We start from the raw sequence: 10,763 nt of genomic DNA on the forward strand, positions 1-10,763 counted from the left end.
TCCTAAAGAGCCAGATGAAAAATGAGACTTTCATAGATATCCACTTCACCCACATATACACCCAAAACTGTTCGTAACATTTCAGGGATTTTCTAGATTCAAAGTTCAAAGGGTTGAAATTTGAAAGAATCAGCATCCCTTTCTACTATAAGTATTGTTACAAGACAATTTCTTCTCATTAAAAAATACCTATAATTTACTAGCACAAAAAGCTCTGTTACATATTTCACCACCTAGACAAATCATATTGATGAATATGTAGGACACATGTTTTTCAGAAGCAGTATTCGAAGAAGAGATTGACTCATCTATTGCTGAAGGTGCAGTAAAAATTTCACTATTCCAGAAATATTTTTTGAATGATGTAAAATGTCTTGCCATGTTTCAATTTTAATGCTCACAACCTGTACTATACATGTTTGCCTATCTGTGATTCGTTTTTAAGCCATTTTACCAATATTTTTATTGGTACATTAAGCCAGCTAAACAAGGGAGGAGTTGCAATTTGTCAAGTTTAATAACTATCGCAGCAACAAAATTAACATTTATATAAATGTCTATTCTGATATATAGCAGACTGAACATTTTCATTAGCAAGTTAAGTGATGACAACACAGGTGATGCCATCCACCCAAAAACTGGTTACTATGTGAAATGCCTATGGTTACTTAGTATTTCATGTAAACACACTTGTTATCATGAAATTACTGTATTACTGTATTCAAGAGGAATGGGCTATTAATGGGCTGAAAATAAAAGTAAACTCTAAAGTTTCCTCCTAGTACCAGAATCCTTATTTCTGTGTGCTTTATGGTATGATGGCCCTATCTCAGGGTTATGATGGCAAGAGGGTGTTTGCCCTTGCCTTCCTAGGGGGCTGAGAAAGGGTGACTTACCCAAGACCACCCAGTGAGTTTCTATTACTGAGTGGAAATTCAAACCCTGGTCTCTAAAATCAAGTTCAATGCTCAAGACATTTCACCATCCTGAATTTTGACCAAATTCTAGAGGATTTATATTTTAAGGGACAGTGACCTGACACACAAGAAAGAAGAGGAACAGTGGAATGGATTAGAAGCTCATTTCATGTACTTTTCCAGAGGGAAGAAACTTCTACAGCCTTGAAATAAGTTTGGAGAGTAACTAAATTCTGTATATGTTTTCAACTTGTGACATCTTAGGAAATGAAAGTAACAAGTTTAGATTCAACATTTTCACTTGGTCTGGAAAGATATTATTTTAATTTTACTCTCCTTAGACCAAGACATTTGCAAAGTACTCTTACTGGGGGTACTATAACTGCACTAATTAAGATAATGTTATTATTCAAAAGACTACAGAAGCTAGCAAAGGTGCTTTCACAATATTTATGGGCTCAGGTCAATCCTGACTTTGATGAATATGTGCCAAGCATAGTAAGGCCTCTGTTGTCCTGATAGCTACACTAAAAAACTTCCAAACCATAAGTTATGAAATAGTATCACAATCAAATAACCTATTCAACAAGCTTTAGTTATTACACGAACAAAAAATACACCATCAAAATCATTCCCAACTTCAGTTTCAAAGTCAATTCATGTTTTCTTTCAATCAAGAAATCATATCTGACAGCAAGCAACTTCAAAAATCAATTGCATATTGGCACATGTCTTTTTCATTAATATCTCACAAAGATAGTAAGACAACCATGAACACAAATACAGTATATATAATTTCATTATATAATGTTGCCCTGATATAAACCTGCTCAAGTTCCCAAAAAACCAAAATGATGAACTAAAATGACCTTTACTGGGAAATCAATGTTAAAATATTCTATTAACCGAGAATATAATATCTGATCAAAAAGTAATGTTGTTCAGCTTACTCCAAAAATGTAGCAAATCAGCCTATATGTCACCATTCAGTTGAGCAGAAAATAAAAGGCTGGCTCTCTTGTGGCAATGGATTTAGCATGAGAACAGACCAACTGAAATCCATGTAGTCATAATACTTTAAAGTGAACTGAGATTATGCAAATTGACAATAGGAATTCATTGGTTTGTTTGTTTTAAACGATATGTGCTTTTATACTATACTTATCCAAAAAACTAAGAATCAGAAAAAAACAACTTACATCTGCTCATATTAACCATAACTTAGATCTGAAAAACTGTTAAAATGCATCATGAAATCATTTCAATGCAAGAAAAAAGAGAATATCAATCAGAAATGGCGAGGTAAGATGAAGCAATCAGCAACACTATTATCCTTATAAAAATACATGATCCATTATAATAGTATGGAGTCATCTTCTTTGTAGTTTTTAGGCTTGTGGCTTTTATCATTATAAAGGGAAACTATCCTTTTGGAATCACAATACTGTTTTGAAAACTGACATGATAAATCATCACTATCCACAGAATGTATGGTGAACTCATGTAGATGACTGAAAAACGTGACGTCATACCTAAATGAATCAGTATGAGAAGATTATTTTAAGAAATACAGTATCTCACAAGGCTGACAACTACAAAAAAAGATGACTCCACACTACTATAAAGAGAAAGAGGGATTGACTTTCATAGCTACATAGGACAGCTACAAAGATTGATAAGTGCATGGTGAAGAGAAATTATTATCAAGAAATGAGTATTCCCTTCCAACCAAACTACCTTAGGGCTTCTTAAAACGTTCTGCCTGAAGGCAGAGTCCTTGGTGGAAAAAGATCAATTTATTTCATCTAAACATATGGGGGACTTGAAGTAGAACTAGCAATCTTTAACTCTGGAATGGAAATTGGGAGAAAAGTATGGAAGGAAGCTGGAAATCAAGGTTAGAACTGGAAAGAAATCTGCTGATACAGAAAGATGTAACTGCCAACCAATAATTGCCAATTACCAAAGAGAACTGCACCTGTTCTTATGAAATTCAGATTATTTTTTAAAATCTCTGTAGGCAGTATATTTTTATTCCTCTGGTATTTTATTCTCTCCTATGTATTGCTGACTGTTGGATAAGGCATGTTGTACAGTAATATTAAATGCTGCATGGGTTGATATGCTGTGTGACTTCAAGTCATTTACACAGTGTAGCTATCATGGGCCAGGCCTTCCAGGACACGAAGTCAACAAGTATGAGGAAAACACACAAAAACACATTGTAGAACGGAAATAAAGGAAATGAGGACTGCTGAATCTATCATATTTACTTGGGAGCATTTTCAATGTACTTCTATTTGATGCGAAGGATCAAGCTATTGAAAACGTTATTATCAACAATCTACCTAAATATCCCAAGGAGAAAGTAATGAGGCAATAATTATAGTATGTTTAAATTCTAATCACAGAAACACAAATCAAGAAGGAACATGATAAAATGTTAAAAGTTGCCTGACATATACATGGAAGTTAGGCACAAAACCTACCCTTTCATTTCTATGAAGCAGTAAGGAAATAATTGTCAATATCTTATGATCTTATTGTTTATTCATTTCTCACATATCTTGGTGGGGATTATCTCCACATATGTAACTTATGGCTGCAGTGACTGACAACCCTAATTCAGTATATACATTTAAATAAATAACATAAACAGTAGACTCTCAGTTAACCAGAACTCAAGCAACCAGCCAAAATAACTAAATTGTATACTGCATTCACTAAGCTGTTTTTATAATACAGGGAAATGGTGTTACATTAAGTGAAGTGTGCCTTTCTTTGTCTTAATTTGCTTTTAATTACTGCCTTTCCCCATTAATATAAAGTCAACACAAAGTTTATGGGATGGTATAGTGTGGGGCCTAATATTAGTTAGACCTATTTTAATAGTAACTCCCAAGCAGCCAGAAACTACATTTATCTGCCATCTAACCATCCCAATGGGTGCCAGTTACTGTACTTGAAAATGTAAAGCTGGATGCAAAAAAGGGATTTACAGCAACACAGTATAAAAAGGCAACTCATTCTACAGCTTCTACTAAGAAAAGCACATGGCCCACCCACAGAGAAAGGCAGGGTATACATTTAACACTTAAAGGAGTTAATAGTCCTCTATTTTTTAACTCAAGAAAAGACACTGTTCCTTTAATCACTGCCATGCAGGCTTTCTGATTGCTTCAGGTCACATGACATAAGCATAACTAATGAATAGTATGCATAACTACCATCACTGTAACTGATTTATTTTCTAAAATCTAGAACAAGAAATCAATACTTTCTAAATCTGAATACTTTAAATGTTTTGTATTTTTTTTCCAAGTGCTGTTAGCTGAAGTTTCACTTTTCTGAAAGGACTGCACGACCAATGAGACTCTGGCTATCCAATTTTGATCAAATAACAATAACTTGAGATAATTGTTTAGGAAGAAAACGTGCTTGCAACTGCAGTGCAAGCACCTTTAAGTGTCCTACTTTCAAATTTGAATCAAAGTTGAACATGACTAGAGAAGCCATCTTTCTACTATGGCATGTGTGTCAAACCCATAGAATGTGGGGTGAATTCAGCCTGCCATGTAATTTAATGCAGCTCTCTAAATGCTGGACTACAACTCCTGTATTTAATGTACTGTCGAAGGCGTTCACAGCTGGAATCACTGTTGTGTGCTTTCCAGCCTCTATGACTGTGTTCTAGCAACATTTCCTCCTAAGGTTTCACCTGCATCTGTGGCTGGCATCTTCAGAGGATTCCATACAACACCTCAACTCCTGTATTACCCATCATTAGACATGATGACCAGAGCTTTTGCGGATATTGATACAGTAACATCTAAAAGGCTGCAGTTTGATCTGCTTAAGTCAAGAGAGTGGGGGTTTGGATATAAGACTTGTAGATATGAGGCCCGACTTCAAAATGCCCTTTAAACTGTCCTCATCATCAGAGCCACAAGTGCTGTCAGGATGTAATTCCCATTACCCTATATACACTATGTAAAAACATTTTTTAATTATGTTCTTGATTTGAAAGTGTTATTTCCTGGTTAATTGTGTGGTACCTACGTTGTTACACTCCATAAACCTTGTTTTTGTGACTGCCACATATGGTGTTGAATTGGTTGAGATATTAATTGAAAAACTACAGTAAAATGTGTTGCAGGGTGTCCCACAAAAACAATGATTTTGCCACTGAATACATTTTTTCTGTGTTTTTATGACAGGATCAATTTGGAAATGACATTGATAACCCAGGAACAAAAATCGTGCTACTTAGGGCCCTTCCACACTTCCCTTTATCTCGGGATCCGATCCCAGGTTTATTGTTTATTCCAGATTATCTGGCAGTGGGGACTCATATAATACAGTTTAATGCAGAAAACCTGGGATCAGGTCCTGGGGTATACGGCCTGTCTGGAAGGGCCCTGATCAATCAAAAGGGATGGGCTTTGTTGCTCAGGGCCCTTCCAGATAGGTCATATATCCCAGATTTTCTGCTTTAAACTGGATCATATGAGTCTGCACTGCCAGATAATCTGGGATAAACAGAAAAGCTGGGATCAGATCCTGGGATATAGAGCCTGTCTGGAAAGGCCCCCAGTAACATCTGGGGACTCAAATTGGATACAAACTAAGGAGCGGGGACCAATTTTTCCATCCATTGATTCAAACTTTTATGTTTGAACAGGCTTTCAGGGAAAATTAAAATTGTAGATGGACCATGGGTCTCTATAGATTCAAGAGTACGGGAACTTGGCTCCCAGTGCGGTTAATTAATAGCTTTAAATATGTATGTTACATTTGTAAATAGGATTTTATCACTGACAGCCTTAGATCATCAGGTTGCTATAAGGAATTTATCAGATTTTAATCTGTTTTAATTTTTTTACTTTGTATGTTCTTAATTGTATTGTTAGCTGCTTTAAGTCTTGCCTTGGTGCGGGAGAAAAGCGGGGTCAAAATCGATTCAAACAAATAAATAAGGTCTCCTGAAGGCAACCATAAGGCTGCTGGGTGAAAATGGGACTGACACCCTTGGCCCATGGCTTCAGGGGAGGCTGAGGAGGGTGGCTCAAAGCACCAGCATCACGTTGAGCCCTGAATGAGGGACAGGGCCTTTCAGTGGTGGCAGCGTGGCTGTGGAAATCCCTGTGAAATTAGATCGCCTCCCTCCCTCCTGACCTTTAGAAAGAAAGTTAAAACCTGGCTATAGAACCAAGCATTTGGAAAATAGTACAGTACAATAGGCAGTCATTAACTGATTGGAATATGATTGGAATAGCTCCTGGATTATGATTTCAGGTCTCTGTGTTATATTTTAACAGTTTATTTAATGTATTAATATGTTATGGTTCTTATGATTTTATTGATTTTAATGTCTGAATAATGCATATACAGTAGAGTCTCACTTATCCAACACTCGCTTATCCAACATTCTGGATTATCCAACACTTTTTTGTAGCCAATGTTTTCAATACATCATGATATTTTGGTGCCAAGTTCGTAAATACAGTAATTTCTACATAGCATTACTGTGTATTGAACTACTTTTTCTGTCAAATTTGTGGTATAACATGACGCTTTGGTGCTTAATTTGTAAAAGCATAACCTAATTTGATGTTTAATAGGTTTTTCCTTAATCCCTCCTTATTATCCAACATATTCGCTTATCCAACGTTCTGCCGGCCCGTTTATGTTGGATAAGTGAGACTCTACTGTATAATACATCAAGTATCTGGAGAACAGGCCCTACGAGGAGTGGCTTAAAGTGCTGGGCATGCAGTAGAGAAGGCTGAGAGGAGACATGATGGAATCCTAGAGTTGGAAGAGACCTCGCAGGCCATCCCAAATATGTGAGGGGAAGTCATAGGGAGGAGGGAGCAAGCTTGTTTTCTGCTGCCCTGGAGACTAGGATGCAGAACAATGGCTTCAAATACAGGAAAAGTGATTCCACCTGAACATTAGAGAGAGCAATTGTGAGAGCAATTCAGCAGTGGAACTCTCGGCCTTGGAGTGTGGTGGAAGCTCCTTTTTTGAAGGCTTTTGAACAGAGGCTGAACAGCCATCTGTCGGGGGTGCTTTGAATGTGATTGTCCTGCAGGATGGGATGGCCCACAAGATTTTCTCCAACTCTAGGTTTCTGTCATGTCTCCTCTCAGCCTTCCCTTCTGTAGGCTAAAAATGCCCAGCTCTTTAAGCCGCTCCTCATGGGCCTTGTTCTCCAGACCCTTGATCATTTTAGTCGACCTCTGGACACATTCCAGCTTGTCAACATCTCCTTTAAATTGCGATGCCCAGAATTGGACACAGTATTCCAGGTGTGGTCTGACCGAGGCAGAATAGAGGGAAGCATGACTTCCCTGGATTTAGACCAGTAGAAACAAAAATCTGGTTCGCAAACCTCCTTCCTCTTTATTTTATTTCTGCTCCTTTCTGCATTGGCTAGACCACATCAGTTTTAGATTATTAAATGTTGTTTTCTGTGGGCGAGCAGATAGCGACTACTGAATGGTATATGTTTTGTATCAGAAACTAGAGCTGATGTGCTGCATCCAATGCAGTTTTCTGAATCAGCATCCCAAATAACCAAACGAAATCTGAAGTTGACCAAAAACTGATTTGTAACCCTTTTGGTACTAATGTTGGGAGAGTGGTCCCTGGTCAAAAAAAGGTTGCGAGCCTTTGACCTACATTATATTCCTATTTATAAAGGCCAAAATCTCATCGGGTTTTTTAGCCACCACATCACATTATTGGCTCATGTTAAACTTCTTGTCCACGAGGACTCCAAGATCTTTTTTACACCTACTGCTGTCAAGCCAGGCATCCCCCATTCTGTATCTTTGCTTTTCAATTTTTTTCTGCCTAAGTGGAGTATCTTGCATTTGTCCCTGTTGAACTTCATTTTGTTAGTTTTGGCCCATCATCTAATTTGTGAAGATCGTTTTGACTTCTGCTCCTGTCTTCTGGAGTATTAGCTATCCCTCCCAATTTGGTGTCCTCTGCAAACTTGATGATCGTGTCTTCTAACACTTCATCTAAGCCAGGGATACCAAAACTTTTTAAACAGGGGGCCAGTTCACGATCCTTCGGACCGTTGGAGGGCTGGACTATAGTTGGCCACCGAGCAATAATAATAACAACAACAACAACAAAGAGGGTTGGGAGAGACCCTTTGGGCCACTGAGTCCAATCCCCTTGTGCCTTTGTACACCGAAAGCACAAGCAAAGCACCCCTGACAGATGGCCACCCAGCCTCAATGTTAATAATAATAATAATAAAGAGGGTTGGAAGAGACCCCTTGGGCCATTTCGTCCAATCCCCTTCTGCCTTTGTGCATCAAAAGCACAAGCAAAGCACCCCTGACAGATGGCCACCCAGCCTCAATGTTAATAATAATAATAATAAAGAGGGTTGGAAGAGACCCCTTGGGCCATTTAGTCCAATCCCCGTCTGCCTTTGTACATCAAAAGCACAAACAAAGCACCCCTGACAGATGGCCACCCAGCCTCAATGTTAATAATAATAATAATAATAATAATAAAAAAGAGGGTTGGAAGAGACCCCTTGGGCCATTGAGTCCAATCCCCTTCTGCCTTTGTGCATCAAAAGCACAAGCAAAGCACCCCTGACAGATGGCCACCCAGCCTCAATGGTAATAATAATAATAATAATAATGGTTGGAAGAGAAGAAGAGACCCCTTTTGCCCTTGTGCCGTGGGGGCCGGATAAATGGCTTCGTATCCGGCCCCCGGGGCCTTAGTTTGGGGACCCCTGATCTGAGCCATTAATAAGATAGGGAACAGAACTTGTCAGTTCTTTCCAGGATGAAGAGGAAGCATTGGTGAGCATCCTTTGGGTTCGTTTGCTTTGCCAATTACAGATCCACATAACAATAAACATACAAATAAAAAAATTGTATGCTTATGTTTATTGTGGCATTGAATTGTTGCCAATTTGGAAGCCTCCGGGGTCGCGCTAGAGTGGGGAGAAATACAGTCAATGAATAAAAATAATAAATAAATCAGTGGCTCGCCCACCCTCCGAGGCAAGGGGCCCCGAGGCGCTCTGCTTACCTGACGGCGGGGCTGTAGGGGCTGCGGGAGCGGCGCCAGGAGCTGTAGGGCCCGGGAGAGCCATCCCCGCCGCCGCCGCCTCCTCCTCCGCGCTCGAAGGAGCTGTGGCGGCTGTAGCTGGGGGAGCGGCGCCGGTAGGGGCTGAGCGAGGAGCGCGGGCTGGCGGGCGACTTGCAGCGGCTGCGCTGGCGCTGCGAGGAGGCCCGGTGGGGGCTATTGCCCTCGCGGCTGTAGGCCCTGTCCTCCCGGTAGGCCTTGGGCGGCTCCTTGTAGGCTTTGGCCCGGCTCGCCTTGCCTTCCCGCTCCTTCCTCCTGCTGCTGCTGCTGTTGCCGCTGGGCGAGGCAGCCGAGCTCTTCCTGCGGCCGTCGCTGCCGCCACCGCCGCCACTCCGAGGCGCGTCTCCGTGGTTGTGGCGGCTGCGGGGCTTGGAGGAAGAGGAGGACGAGGAGGCAGGCGGCTCGGCTCCCCCCCGGGAAGGGCCCTCCTGAGGCGGCTCCCTGTCCTTGTCCTCCCCCCTCCGGCGGTGCTCCCGCTGCCGCTCCCGAGAGCGCCGCGCCCCGCTGCTGCTGGAGGGGGACTCCCTGCGCCTGCCGCCCCGCTCGCCCGCCGCCCCGCCCCCGCCTCCCCCTCCGCCCTCCGACTGGGAGCTGACGTCGTCGTACTCCTCCTTGGCCTTGGCCTCCAGCAGCGCCCCCAGGCCCAGCCCGCCCCGCAGCCCGGCCCCCGCCCCGAGCCTGCCCCGCCGCCGCTTGTGCCGGGAGCCCGAGCGCCGCTTCCCCCGCGGGCGCTTCCGCTCGCCGCCTTCCCCCCCGCCGCAGCCGGTGGCCGCCAGGAAGAGCAGCGACTGCGGCGGCAGCGGCGGCTGCAGGAGCGAGGAGGGCTGCAGCAGCGGGAACAGCAGCGAGGAAGGCGCCGGAGCCTGAGGAGGAGGAGGAGGCAGAGGCGGCGACGGAGGCCGCAGAGGGCCCGACGGGTAGCGCTTTCGCCGGCGGTGGTGCGCCCGCTTCTTCGCCTCCGGCGGCGACTCCGAGGTGCTCGGCATCGGGGCGGAACGGGGCTCCGTCAAGGCGCCCACGAAGACGAGCAGGAGGCAGCCATCGGGTGGAAGGAGCGTGGGATCGGCCTCCTCGCGTCTTCCTCTTCCGCCTGGGCCCGAGTGCGGCCTGCCTGGCTGCGCGCCTCTCCTCGGGGCCCTCGCGTCGCCGCTGCCCGGCACTCCGCCGCCTCTCCCGCGTTCACTCCGGGCGGGAGAAGCGACGCGCCCGCCTCGAGGCCTCCTTCGGTCGCCACAGAGAACACCCCGAAAGGGAGACGGCCGGCGCAGCTGCCGCGACTGCGCCTGCGCGGAAGCAAACACGGCACCGGCCGCTCTCGAAGCTGGAGGGTTCTGATTGCGTCTTCCTCCAGCGTCGCCCGCGAAACCTCGCGAGAATTTCCTGCGCCGGAAGCTCCGCAAACAGATGCTTCCGAAGTAGACGTTGAAGGCGCAGCCTCGTCCACTTAAGGTCGTCATGGTTCCGCCCTCAGTCTTCCGCTTCCTCCATGCGCGGGGTGGCACCAAAACACGCCGATATCACCTCAACCTCTGAGGATGCCTGCCATAGATGTGGGCGAAACGTCAGGAGAGAATACAGTAGAGTCTCACTTATCCAACATAAACGGGCCGGCAGAATGTTGGATAAATGAATATGTTGGATAATAAGGAGGGATTAAGGAAAAGCCTATTAAACATCAAAGTAGGTTATGATTTTACACAGTAAGCACCAAAACATCAT

The 10,763-nt window shown here is 43.6% G+C and overlaps 1 protein-coding gene across 1 annotated transcript in view; it reads right to left on the minus strand.

Moving 5' to 3' along the window:
- Positions 1-10,516, minus strand: part of cdk13 (cyclin dependent kinase 13) — a 45,011-nt gene extending 34,495 nt beyond the window's left edge. The window contains exon 1 of the mRNA XM_008113030.3: positions 8,988-10,516. Coding sequence (XP_008111237.2) covers positions 8,988-10,501 — 1,514 coding nt within the window. The 5' untranslated portion in view covers positions 10,502-10,516. The remainder of the gene's footprint in view (positions 1-8,987) is intronic.
- Between the last annotated feature and the right edge of the window lie 247 nt (positions 10,517-10,763).

This window comes from Anolis carolinensis, chromosome 6, assembly GCF_035594765.1.
Source record: "Anolis carolinensis isolate JA03-04 chromosome 6, rAnoCar3.1.pri, whole genome shotgun sequence".
Lineage (NCBI taxonomy): Eukaryota > Metazoa > Chordata > Lepidosauria > Squamata > Dactyloidae > Anolis > Anolis carolinensis.